Source organism: Pyxicephalus adspersus, chromosome 7 (assembly GCF_032062135.1).
Source record: "Pyxicephalus adspersus chromosome 7, UCB_Pads_2.0, whole genome shotgun sequence".
NCBI lineage: Eukaryota > Metazoa > Chordata > Amphibia > Anura > Pyxicephalidae > Pyxicephalus > Pyxicephalus adspersus.
The window spans coordinates 10,179,956-10,193,392 of record NC_092864.1 but is presented as its reverse complement, the minus strand read 5'-3'; the positions used below and the strand labels follow the sequence as shown (position 1 = coordinate 10,193,392).

Sequence of the window (13,437 nt, the reverse complement as noted above, 5' to 3'; positions counted from 1 at the left end):
TTTCCACATGCCCAATATATTTTCTGTATCCAAATGTAAGCTGGTAAGTTAGGTACAGCAGTAGTTACAGGACGGTTACTGTTTGCAGAATATTCCTGTGTACCTGTCTTTCCTTTTTTTTTTTTACTGGAGACCAGCTGTTGGTGGACTGGACGTCTTAGGTGGACCTCCATGGACAAAGGTGTATTACAAAGCACTGTTAGAAAGGCCAAAGTGACAGCAACAGTCTCCTGCCATCAAACCAATGATGCCACGCTGGGATGCCCATCTCCTCTTCTCTCTCACCAGCTCCAGGCCAAAATTATAGCAAGAAGAATGGAAGAATGGTGTAAAGTGTCAGTACCATATCTCTAGGTGTACTAGAGAGAGTTCTGAACATGCCACCACCTCCGCAAGAACTTTTCCCAACAGTATTTGTACCACACAGACCGGGTCAGACATATTGTGGAAGAGAGAAAAAAAAGAGGGGGGGGGGGGGGGAAGGGGTGGTTACCATGTACACAGTCTAAGGGGAAAGGGGGGTTGGTTACCATGTACACAGTCTGGGGGGGATACGTCGTAGCGTAGTAGAGACATGACGTACACATCTCAGAGTGGGCGGGATTGACACAGACTCCTCCCCTACAGCTGTCACAGGATCCCAAGGGAATGTCGCACGTCTACCTAACCCGCTGCCCGTCCCCGCCCCTCCAGTGACAGCCTTCTTTGCTAGTAGCTCGAGCTCGTCTTTCTTTTGTTATACTGTAGGGGGGGAGGGAGCCGTGCGCTTTGATTGGTCTGAGCTCCCGTCCGTCAAGCTCGCCCTGGCCCCGCCCGTGGCCTCTCGCCCGGCAGCTCGCAATGTCTCAGTGAGCGGCGGAGAGCGGCCGGGACTAGCATATCGGAGCCGCCCGGCCAGGGATGTGCAAGTGGCCCCACTGAGTGATGGGGGAGGGCCCCTAGTCTCCTGCGTTCTGTCACCCACCCCGGTCATCACCCCCCACACACCCGGCCGCGCCATGTCGGGGAAGGATAACCCGTGCAAGAAGTTCCAGGCCAATATCTTCAACAAGAGCAAATGTCAGAACTGCTTCAAGCCACGGGAGTCCCACCTCCTGTCCGACGAGGACCTCAACCAGGTAAGAAACCCCATGAGGCGCCCCCTTCTGGCCTCCCAACTATTGCCCCTGCTCACTGCCTCCCCCTACTGGACATTTCAGGTACTGTGCTTTGCCTTGGGTCCCCTCACCCCATTACTAGGGCTCTCCATGCTGTATTGCTGTATACACTGCAGTTGGGCCTGTTCCAAAGAGGTATCCAGGAGTAGCGTGTGGTGTCTGGGAGTGTTTTGGGGTCACCTCCCCAGGCCGAGGGGGCTCTTTGTCATATGAGGCCCAGCATTCGCTCCATAACATCCTCATATGTGTTGTTATTGAGACATTGTACTCTGGGGTCCCTGTCTGGTTGGCTTGGACCTTGTATTTGTAGCTGCTGGCCTTCCCCTGACCAGGGTTCATCTTCTGTGCCCTCCTGATTGGCTGGCCAGGTCTGTGAATTAATTGGGGTCCCCTACTGCCCTTCTGATTGGCTGGCCAGGTCTGTGGATGAATTGGGGTCACCTCCTGATTGGCTGGCCAGGTCTGCGAATGAATTGGGGTCCCCTAATGCCCTTGTGATTGGCTGACCTGGTCTGTGCATGAATTGGGGTCACCTCCTGATTGGCTGTCCAGAGCTGTGGATGAATTGCGGACACCTCCTGATTGGCTGTCCAGAGCTGTGGATGAATTGGGGTCACCTCCTGATTGGCTGGCCAGGTCTATGGATAAATTGGGGTCACATCCTGTCCTGATTGGCTGGTCAGGTCTGTGAATGAATTGGTGTCCCCTACTGTCCTCCTGAGTGGCTGGCCAGGTCTGTGGATGAATTGGATCACCTCCTGATTGGCTGACTTGATCTCTGGCAGTGTTGGGGGTGCCTTTGTTGCCCCCATTGTTGGCTGACCAGGGCTATAGATGTTTTGATTGTTTGAGCAGGTCAGGGTATTGCATGTGGTCACCAACTGTTTGATTGGCTGAGTATGGCTACGAATGTAGCGGGGTCACCTCCTCATCTCCCGAATTGCCAAACCAACGTTCTGGGTGTAGTGGGGTCACCCATTCCCCTGCTGTAATTGGATGAGTCAAGCTTCAAATGTTTTGGGGGATTTGTCCTCTGTATAAATGTATTGGGAAGGGGGGTCACTTCCAGTCCTCTGTTTGTGTGTATATATATATATATATATATATATATATATATTGGAGGATCACCCCCTGTCCTCTGTATTGGGGCCAAAAGACAAGAGTACCCTCTTTATCAAGCCCAATCTGGCTGGCAGAGGTCCGGGCACCATGTTTTATTTTAGCCCTCTAACTACAATATCTCCCCTTGGTTTCAGGGTGATGGGCCATCTCTGCCTCCTTTATATGACACCCACTGGATTATAAATTTCACTTCCTCTGAAGTCCTTACAATAAATTGATTTAATGACTATACCCCAGGACTTCTTTAATGGGGGCAGTTCCCTCTACTTCCTGGTTATACCCCCCTTACTAAATGTATAATTAAAGTTTACCCCCTTCCCCCTCAGTCGGGTACATGGGGTAAATATATCTGTCCATCCCTTTATTTTTTTCTTCCCGGCTCTGGGTTTTGCCAGATGCGTCACCCATTACTAATGGCATTGATATTTAGTTAATGCTGACCGTCCAGCCACCCCTGGCACATATACCCACCCTTACACTGGGCACATGGAATGGCTTGGCGTAGGCACATCACAATCTTATGTGGGACCCTCTCAGCCATGGCCCGGTCACCACCTATTTTCCCCCTCTCTCTGTGTTTAATTACATTAAATATTCATTAAAAGGTTTTGTATTTTCTGTATGAGCTCCCCTATCACCAGAGGAGGAAACCTTATCGTCGAAGTATGAAATATGGGAAACGTGTACTTGTGCAGCACTTTCCCCTTATTGCATTTCAGCTTTCATATTACATCTCAAGGCAACCAATCACCTATCGTGTTCGGCCAGCATTTTACCTGTTGTTTATACATTAATGTGTATCTTATTTTTGTAACAATGTATCCTTTAAGTGTCTCTTTATTCTTGGCTAGTTTTAACGCTGTAGGCTTGCTATGTCCGTCATGGTTTTTTTGGGTTGTGTGGCACATGCCAAAGAATGTGGTCAACCGCAAGCAATTTTACGAGCCCTCCTGGGCCTGTGTGGCAGGCCTGTTTGTTTTGGGTTTTGTTGTTTACACACCGTGTCACTCACAGGTGTGGAGGGGGTTAAGCAGGAGGCATTAACATTGGACAAGAAGCTATCTAAGCTTTATGAGTAGCACTTAGCAGTGGAAATTGCATATTTCCTGAATGTGCTGCTGCAGAAATCCTGCAGTAGAGTCAGCGGGAAGATTTCTGAATCCTTCCATCGTCCGATCCGGCTGCAATAGCAACTTCCGAGCCATTGGTTGTTAAAATTACTGAGCGCTTCAGATGCTGCAAAAATCCTGAATTGTAGGCCTTCCAGCTATGGGAGCGTCTCTCCTTCCCTCCCTCTCTTTCTCTCTGTACTGTTATTTCATAACCTGCAGAATATTAGTTGTCTTTATATAGGTCATACATTTTATGCAGTTTGAAGCACGGTGTATGTTAAACTATTCCTGGCTTTCAAAAAGAGAAAAAAAAGCATTGCGTTACAATTTAGGGAATACAATGCAGCTTCTGCAATGCATGGCAATACATACATAAACATGCACTGAATGCAACAATCAAGTGTCAATCCAGCCTGTACATGGGCTGAGCATCATTGCTTTTGTCCAGACCTGCCCATTGTATACCAACATGCCCTTGGTAATCACAAGAGTAGCATATGACATGATGACAACTTGGTAAAAACTTCTGAAAATCAAGAAGTGCCTAAATGAGGACCTTCATGGCAGGATCACTGGGTTTTCAATAAACCAGAACTAAAGCCACCAAAGGAGCATTTACGATAATGATTGATATGATCCAGATCAGCATTTGCTGCGCTTGCTTTACACTTATTTAGGGTCAGTGACTTAAGTGTTGAAGTCAGAGCATTAAAATGAAAAAAAAGGAGCTCCAGAATGTGGGCTGCTGTGGTGTGTGAGATTTTTCATCATTACTTTAACTCATTAGGTGCTGCCAGCTGCCTCATCTGCAACACTTTATAATGAACTTGTTGCCATATAGGTAATTGTGGTTCAATCTATATTACATGGTAACTAAATATATCCACTGTAATTGGTCCCTGTAGGGTTCATAGTGTGTCCCATGCTTCTGTTTTTTTTTTACCATTCATGTATGCTGTCAGGTATATTAGGTTATCAGATAAAAATACGTCTAATTTGTGTTTCTTGCAGACCAGCACTTGATCTGCACCCTCCAACTTCCTTCCATCTTGTTGCAGCTTTGAGCTGTGCTTGGGTGTTCTTTATTGCTGAGCTGCCGATGAATGAATGTTTCTCTTTAGGCTGCCATTGCTGGTCTGTATTCAGTATTTGAGTCTGGAACAAATATATAGATTGGAACTTAGTGTAGCTAAAGGCAAACTTTTTCTAATAAACTTTAAGAAAGGATTAGACCAGCCAATGGTCGTGTGGAACCCTAGGGTTCCTCCAGAGGTTGCACACCACTTGGTAGAGCCAACGGCATGACACCATTGATCTTTTTAGCTGTCTGTAAGACTAGGTACACATGCGCAATAATTGTTAGAAAACGAACGACTACTGACAGATCAATGATTATTCATGGTTATTTTGAGAGATGCAGGAAGTGACGTGTACCGCAGCACAATCCACAATCACTGAACTACCGTACACACAATAGATTGTGAACGATCACCGGCCAAACTGATTTGTCAGGACAGTTGTTCGTTTCCAGCGACATTCCTCGTTCATAGGCGTCGTTGGCCTGACATTGTGCACTTGTTTTGTAATGGTTTCCAACGACAATTATTGCATGTGTGTACGTAGCCTATGGCCTTTTAATCACTACTTAAAGCAGACCTAAACTTAGAATTTATACTTTACATAGAAGCGTAGAAAACCCTTTTATTTAAAATAAAAATTTTGTTTTAAGTGCAACACCCCTTTAAAAAAAAAAAAGGATGCAGTACTGCCCCCTTATTTCTTGATTGCCTAGGCTATCAAGAATCAATGGGAGCTCATCTCTACGTCACGCATCCCAGGGGGCTCTTGGCTGCTCCTTCTGCGCATGCCCTAGCATCATGGGTATGCGGAGAAGGACCCCGTTCATCAATAGGGAAAAAAAGTGCTGATGAAACGCATGCGTAGTGAGATCGGCAAGTCGTTTCCCCAATCTATGTCACCTGATCTAGCGCCTGGGCGTAGGAAAAAACAGGGAAGAAGAGAGGAGCAGATGGAGGCGCCTGGTGCTCCCTCTGCGCCGGGCTGAAGACGGATACTGGGACCTCCCGATGGATAGACTGATATGCGTGATTGAAGGTAGATTTTTTTTTTGTTTGGATTTACTTCAGCTTTAAGACGGGATTTCTAACCACTGACCTCCAAAGTAAGGGACATATAACCCAGACCACTAAGGAATCACTTTGCAAGGAACACAATGAAACAAACTGCTATTTAAACTATAAAAAGATCAGAATCTGCCTTAATGTTTGGTAAAATCCTTTACATTTATGTAGAAATGGGAGTTCTGCAATAAAGCTGTAAAAAACCCAAGGCCTTTTGAGTTAACTACCTGGAGATATCGGCAGTGTCGCTGTGCCTACTACCACTTCCCATGAACATGAGGTGCATGAGCACATTAATGGGGGATTGCAAGTGTCCAGCTTTTCGTACAGGAAAAGAGAGAAGTTGTTGATGGCAGTCCCTGTATTGTGACCCAACTTTTCAATAACCACCCAAAAACAGACAGTGCTGGGTGGTGCTAAAAGGGGCTGGGGAGAACAATACCCTGGCACCTCAAGAATCAAATAGAGGTTATGGTTCGTTAATTTTTTTTCAAATTAGGATTGTTGGCATGCAAGGTCTACTTGGAGACTTTATTCCAACCTATTTGAGGGCAGCGTTTCAAGAAGTATTAAGGCACAAAGGGTTTTTATTAGGTGTTGGTCAGCAGTAGTTCCCGTCAAGGATGTGAATGTTTTTCAGGTATCTTGAAGTCTTCAGATGCCTCTCCTTTGCTCCTCCGGTGTACTGACAGTTCTATCCTGGGGCAGTGGGCTCCAACAAATTTCAGGCCCCCACAAGTTCGTGAATTCTCACACCTGATAAGTGTGCCTGGAGGAAGGTGTAATGAGCTACCAAGGAAATATGTTTTACTGCTGTTTGATCAGCAAGCAGAAAATATCTCCAGCTGCAGTTGTAATAAATATATAAATATATATTTAATGTGTATATGGGGATGTTTCTTATCTAATGCAAGATTGAGTCTTATAGCCTGGCCCTTTCATAGCTTGGTGGGTATTATGTTGATCTAGATCAGCTTTTCTTAACCTTTTTAACAGGGTGGAACCCTTGGAATTACTTTACAATCACCTTAACAATATTTACAGCTCACAGTATATTAGTGTGGTGATCATTGTGAAGAATTTGACCCTTACAAATTGCTAAAAATGATCATTGGTGTCAATGAAACTGAGACACAAATTTCTCATTGCTCATGGAACCCCCAGCAACCTCTGGAGGAAACCTAAGGCTCCACTAACCAGCTAAACCACTAATCAAGCTAAGACCGTTCTAGATTTGCTTTCAGATCTGGTTGAATTGAGGCTTTTACACCAGGAAAAGAAACCTCAGATGTGTCATTTAGAGTCCACAGCTGGCGGGTCAGCAATCAGGATAGCAGCCTCGGCCTCAATGGAATCACAACACACAGATCGCTTTGTTTTTCTTCCTTCTTCCTGCCGAATTTGCTTGCTGGCCTTTGATGTCGACATTTTATTTTGGGAGCGCCTCCTTTATATTATCTGGGAGGATGCACAGCGTGCTTGTTTGCCTTGTATTATTGGGTAAGCTTAAAGCTAAACACAAAGCAAACTATGAGATGTATGTAAGGAAGATTTTTCTCTTAAAGGATATATATTATATAGGATTAAATTCATGTCTATCCAGCCTGGAGACTTCACCACTTTGTTACACAGCACACCCCTATTTGGCAGGACAGGAAATGAAATTCTTCTATACTCTTGATTTATTTTTTGCAGTGAGTTACTTTATACTGATCGAAAGGTGAAATTTCAGTATTTTCCCCGGAAGTTTTTTTAAGCTGGGTGGGAAGGATTTGTAGGTGGGTGGCAGCCCTTGTATTGTGACCAAACTCTTCAGTAACCACCCAAAAAAAGTGCTTACTGAAAAGTGGCGGGTGGTGCGCCCAGCTAAAAGAGGCCGGGGAGAACACTTCATCTTTTCTGTAGGTTTATGGATAAGGTGGTTTGTAAGAGAAGTAGAATGGATTGTTATATCGATTGTAAAGAATGCTAGCGGTCCATGGAAAAGTTAGAAGGCAGAGCATTGAAACTGTGCGTGTTTAGGCAATACAGATCAGCTGCAGCATTGCCCTGTATATTGTAAGCGACCCGCTCTCCCTCAGGTGCTATTGGTCTTTCATCTCCAACCTTGTGGGGGCTGGTTTGTTTACACACTTGCTCCCTTTAATACCTATTGTAAATTTAGATCAGCTTGGCCCGTTTGCGGCTGGATTAGAAAACCAAGATAGAATCTGCAAGGCTGGCACAGTCGGCCGTGTAAATAATGTGTCATTCAGCGCCTAGCAAGCTCTGCCAGAACATGAAACGCTATACAAAGCAGCACAATTAATCCTGTACGATTATCCTTTGCGAACAGCCAAGAAATTGTGCTCTGCTGTAGATCAGGGCAGCCCAATTCACACGACGGCTTTCCAAGCTGTATATCCAGCTCCTAAACCTTTTCCATACATTAGGGAGGAGGGAAGAGCGGGAAATCTGCTCATGCTTCTGCAGATAACGATCTCTACTTTACTTTGACCTTTTTTGGAGTTGAGCAGTAATCTAGGAGACTCCATTTTGCAACCATGCCTGGTGAAGTCTGTGTGTCTGGATTGTCCTCGGGAGGGGAGAAGGGTGGGCTGTGGAGTTCTGATCCGTGTGTCTGTGTTCCAGCTTCACCGGGTTTCTGTGTGGGCCCCGTCCTGTGACATAACACGTAATCCACTCTGGTGATGTAACCCGTAATCTTATTGCTTCGATGGGCCCGTGCCAAGTGACTCACTCAGAGAATGCGGTGTCTGTACTTCACTCAGTGATGTCTTGAAAATGATCCGGCCTGTCTACCTCAGTGGGTTAAATGCTTTAACCGCTTTTCTGTGGCCAAGCAGGAGACTCAACCTTCTCCCTTAAAGTTAACCAGCCTTTGTTCCTTTTTATATTTACATTTTTGCAATGCTGATTTTATGTTGTCTATGATATGACTGACAACCAGCCTATCTGAGGCAAAGTCACTGTTGTCTTGCAAGGATACCACTCAAGTCTTGTACCTTTGTCTTGCCTATCTTTCACAACTGGCCACTCTGGACTTCTATAGGAGCAATGAGTCGAAACCCTTCGTAAGCCTCATATCAGTCACTTTGTTGGAGTTTACTTATTAACCTTTTCCACCACCATGTGATACATTCAAGCCTGGCATTTAGCCGATCAGCTCCATGCACTACTTCTTGAAAGTAAGGAGGAAGGGTTGCATGCTTCCATATTCCTAAAACTACAGAGTGTATATCCAAGGCCTTGACAGGTAAATGAAGAAGCAGGAGAGTAGGACCAAGGTGAGTATTTTGGGGAGAGGATAGGAGGATTACCTTTCTAGAGAACCTTAAGTGTGCCCTTGCCCTAAGTGTGCAGAGCAATGGCAATTTTTTGCAAAGGTGATGGTGCCCTAAAATGCAAGGTCTGCTTAAACATTCAAAGCCTCCCCAGATCACTTACAGTAAGTAAAAAAGATGTAATTGAAAAGTAAAATGTATACACTCACCCCGACTTCTGTCCTAGATGTCCACGCTAGGGTGATGTTGCTGTCCTTCCGGGAAGGTTCAAGTACAATGCAGAACAGCTGAAACCTACCAAAAGAAGCTCTTGCAGTTGCCTTGAGGATCTTTATGCAGCATTTCATCTGCTCTGTGTTTCACAAAAATCCTTTTTTTAGGTGCATCATTTCTTTCACTTACCGAGAATAGGTGATTTGGAGAAGGGTCCCAGAGAGTGCAAACCCACCTTCCATTTCAGTGTAAGGTCTAAGATGATAATTGTGTTTGATTGAATACCTTTTAGAGCCTTTTGTTCCATTACCATGTTGTTTTAAACAATTACCAAGTCGGCAACCAACTGACACCAATGCTGGATTTTTTAAGCTTTGGAAACCACAGACAGTGATATGTAGGTATTCCAGGTAACATCTGGGTGGGGGGAAGAGGAATGTCAGCTATCTAGTTACCCTTGCCCAGGTAAGGGTTGTGGAAATAAACGCAATACTAAATTAGGATATTTGGAATTTTTACATGTAAAAAATTGTTAGCATTTTAGTAAGGGGAAAGGTAGAAGAGAGTTAATTGTTTTGGCTGGCCCGTCTCCTTTAAAGATCAGAGAATGAAAACTATCTAAACAATGCTTGTAAACAATGGAAAGCAAAGTGACAGGTGCATTGGTAATTCGTCATGGGTTTGAGCAGAGCATTCCCAGCCTGTCTGTTGTCACCAGGGGCAAACCCCTTTCCAGTGAGTGCTAGCTGTCAGGAGCTCGTAATGGAGATGGAAAGGAAAAGCTAATTGCTTCGGCTTCTGTCCTTCACGGTCTTCAAGCAAACGGCTTCCACAATTGTCCTTTGTGTAGAAACCGGAGATTTTTTTTCCTTTGGCTTTTGTCTTCAGAAGGCTGAAATTGTGTTTACAGTGTAAAGTATGCAGCCTGATTGATTGCTCAATATCATTTTGATTGTGGTACAGGTCAAATACTGAGAGATTTGATAATGACAAGAGCAATAAAGTTGTATAGTGCTCAACCCAGACATTTTTTTTAAGCTAGGTGAGTAGAAAATGGAGGCTGGTGGCAGCCCCTGTATTGTGACCCAACTCATCAGTAACCTCCCAAAAACAGCTGGATGGTTGCTGAAAAGTGCTGGGTGATGCTGGCTTAAAGGGGCTGGGGAGAACACTGTTGTAGCTGCCACTGAAGGAAGCTCTGTTTTCTAGGACACATCCTAAAACTGTCAAAAACTGGGAGATTTAAGATGCCAGTACTGTCCTGGTTCTAAAAAATACTGCTTGCCTGGTTGGTGTTATGATTCTTTCGCTTCAAAGCAGAGAATTGGTTTTCCCACTAGAGAATGCCTGCAGAAAACCACAAGGGTCGGTGGATATAAGACCAGACTCTACAAAGGAACAGGGCAGCAGTGATTGGTCTTTATTATAGGAAGCCACTACCCAGAGAAAATAGTTAAATTCTGGCTTACTACAGAGATTTAGAAGAATTACATAAAGGGCAGCAAATGAGTAGAAGAGGCTTTTGTATTAGGACAATACCTTCAGCTACAAAAAGACACTCCAGTACAAATATTAAGCCTAGGTTCTGTCCTTCTGCAGGACAAACATTCTGGATACCAGTACCAACTTCCCCGAATAATCTCTAGGTGAAGGGGACGGTAAACAGAGGAATGCCAGTTACATTCTTCATGACAAAACTAAGGGCTGGCACAGAATGGAGCAACATTTTACCATGTTGTCTATGTATCATTCTTTGACTTTACAGATTGTATGATTAAAAGCAGAAGACAGCTGGATAACAGTCAATGAACTTTGTGCAGCCCCAAGCAATTTTCTTATGTAGATTTGCAGCAAAGAATGTGACCTACATCTCACTGCAGACGAAGTTTTATAGCAGGGAGTTGTACTGAGCCTTTACAACTACTATTCCTTCTGCACCAGTTTACCATAGGGAACAACAACCCTGCCCGTGTGGAGTGTTGGATGATACTTGAAGTATGAGGAGAAAGCTCGGCCAATCGTAAATTTCATGTAGTTCAACAACAAAATTAACAGTTTACTAAATCAGAACACCAATGAACTCTTTGTGAAGAATCACCGTTTTATAGATCAGTCCTGGTCAAGAATTAGATCCACTCTATCGAGAATTGGTATTTCTTGTTAGGCAGAAAAAAGGGGTAATGGCCAGGGCTTTCAGTGAACCAACAAGTGATAAATGGGCCCAATATCTTTTATAAAGCGTTGAAGTTAATTTTAGTCCAAGTTGCTTTCATTCTACAGCCAAAGCACTTTGTGGGCTCAAAGATTTTATAAATGGGATCACTTTGGGCAACTTTATCCGGCATCAGGAACAGATTACTCTGATCTTAGTTTATCAAACTCCCCTTTGGACATTATTCTACTTTTACATCAAGCGTCCATATTGAATTCTTTACACCCTGATAAAGAGGGACTCCTTGAGCTGCATTGGCTTTGTTCTGAGATTACTTTTCAATGAAGTTGACTTTTATAAAAGTTCTCACTCTTACAAAATTTATACAAAGAAAGAATTTATGTAAGCTTTAACAACTTTATCATGGCCTGGTGTGCATAAGTAGCTCTGTTGCATCACACGGACAGTTCTCTCTCTTCATTACTCCACCTCCAGATACATAATCCAAAGGAAACTGTTTAGTGTCTTTCTTCCTACAAGATGCATCAGTACGCTGGGATGTGTTACAAGACGATCATGGCAGCAGACTGTAGTTCCTGGGAACTGTGTTTATGTACAAGGGTTCTCTGTAACTGAACCTGCCTCTGTCCATCACACAGGGCTTTCCTCTCTGTTTGTTTTTATAAACCTTTTACCTTCCTAAATGTGGCTAGACAGCTGCCATCTGACTGCACTGGGTTTATCTGGGATGTCCAGACTGAAAGGGACAGCTGGAAATGACGCCCTACTCTTACAATAACTAGAATGCTTTTGTGTTATAAGCTTTACAAAACAACTTGCATTTAAAGACCATTGAAATCCATGTATAGGGATTTTGCCTTTTTATTGGATTTATGCTTTTGTTGTGCTAAGTGGTTGCAGATTATAGGCAAGTTAACATTATTCAGAAGCAACATTCTGCTTGACCTTAGATCTAAGATGGCCGCTAGGTGTAATTTGCTGGCTGACCAATGAACCTTGGCAAAGATTTCTATTTGTGTGTATGCCAAACTGGAGTACTAGGCTGGTGCACGGATTGGTATATATTTCCTTGTCTAGTCCTAATGAGATATGTTGAGCTAGTGGCTTTGACTGGAGATGATCCCATGCAAGGCCATTGATACCTAGGTGCCCAAAATAACCAGAGGGAAGTTTTTCAGAAACGACTGTATCTTCGAGATGTCATTGTACCAAATTCTGAGAGCTCCAAAAGAAGATGTGAATCTGTATCTATAATGAAAGGGCCACTTGGCTGTATTTTCCCTCTTGGCCAAAGGTATTGATGCCATGGGAATAGTGGAAAAGCAGTTAAGTACCAGTGCCACTTTTCAGAAGAATAGGGGTGGATCATTAGAGAGAATCCTCACCTAGCAAGTCTCGGCTTATTCATACATCTGGAAACTTTGTGTTGGTTTAGATTATTTTTGTCCATTGGTTACCCAAAGAGAAGAGCTTTTGATCTCTAAACTACACCAAATCCCCTTATTGGGCCAGATTTGAAACAGAAGTTGAACCATTGGTTATGCAAAGACTCGGCAACTTTGACTTGACTTGAAATGGTTCTTGATCTGTCTCAGTTTTTCCTCCGATATGTCTTCCTACCCCTTCAAAACCATCATCATTAGTCCTGTTAGGACTTCCAAGGATGTCAACCAGCTTTCGGCAGCAATGTGCTATAAAGAGATTTGTGGACGGTTTTTAGTTTTGTGATGTGGGTTTAGTTAACACTTTAGTGGCACTTTCATTACTTTTTTATTGTATTTTTCATATTTTGTTTCCTCTGGAGGTTCAGCGAGGGATTCCCTATCTGACAGGAACATATTACAGATGCTTGTTACCCTAATAAAATATTAAGATGGTAATCCCATAGGCTGAGAATGATCAGCCCTCGCTATGGTGTTTACCCTGATAAATGCTTCACAAATGTTTTAAACAATGTTTTATTACATTCATAAATTTAGCTGTCATCTGTAGCTTTCCATACATGCTTATATGTTTTGTTCTGACAAACCCACTTTAGAAGGGCTTTCCAGTAAAATGAGTTGTCTTTTAACTAGCGGTTGGGCTGGTCTTCTGTTTTTATGCTGTTAGTTATATAATGGCATAAAATGACATTGTGAATCATCAAAGCTTATTACATTTTTAGCTTTTCAGGTACTGGGATTGTTGAGGACTCGAGCCATCTGTTCATCAGAGACAGGTGACCTCACTGAGAAT

At 43.7% G+C, this 13,437-nt stretch overlaps 1 protein-coding gene across 5 annotated transcripts in view; it reads left to right on the top strand.

The window, feature by feature from the left end:
* Positions 1–653: 653 nt before the first annotated feature.
* LOC140335048 (myosin phosphatase Rho-interacting protein-like) overlaps positions 654–13,437 on the top strand; it is a 99,850-nt gene continuing 87,066 nt past the window's right edge. For all 5 annotated transcript variants that reach the window (XM_072417415.1, XM_072417411.1, XM_072417413.1 and 2 more), the window contains exon 1: positions 654–1,118. In XM_072417415.1, coding sequence (XP_072273516.1) covers positions 999–1,118 — 120 coding nt within the window. In that variant the 5' untranslated portion in view covers positions 654–998. The remainder of the gene's footprint in view (positions 1,119–13,437) is intronic.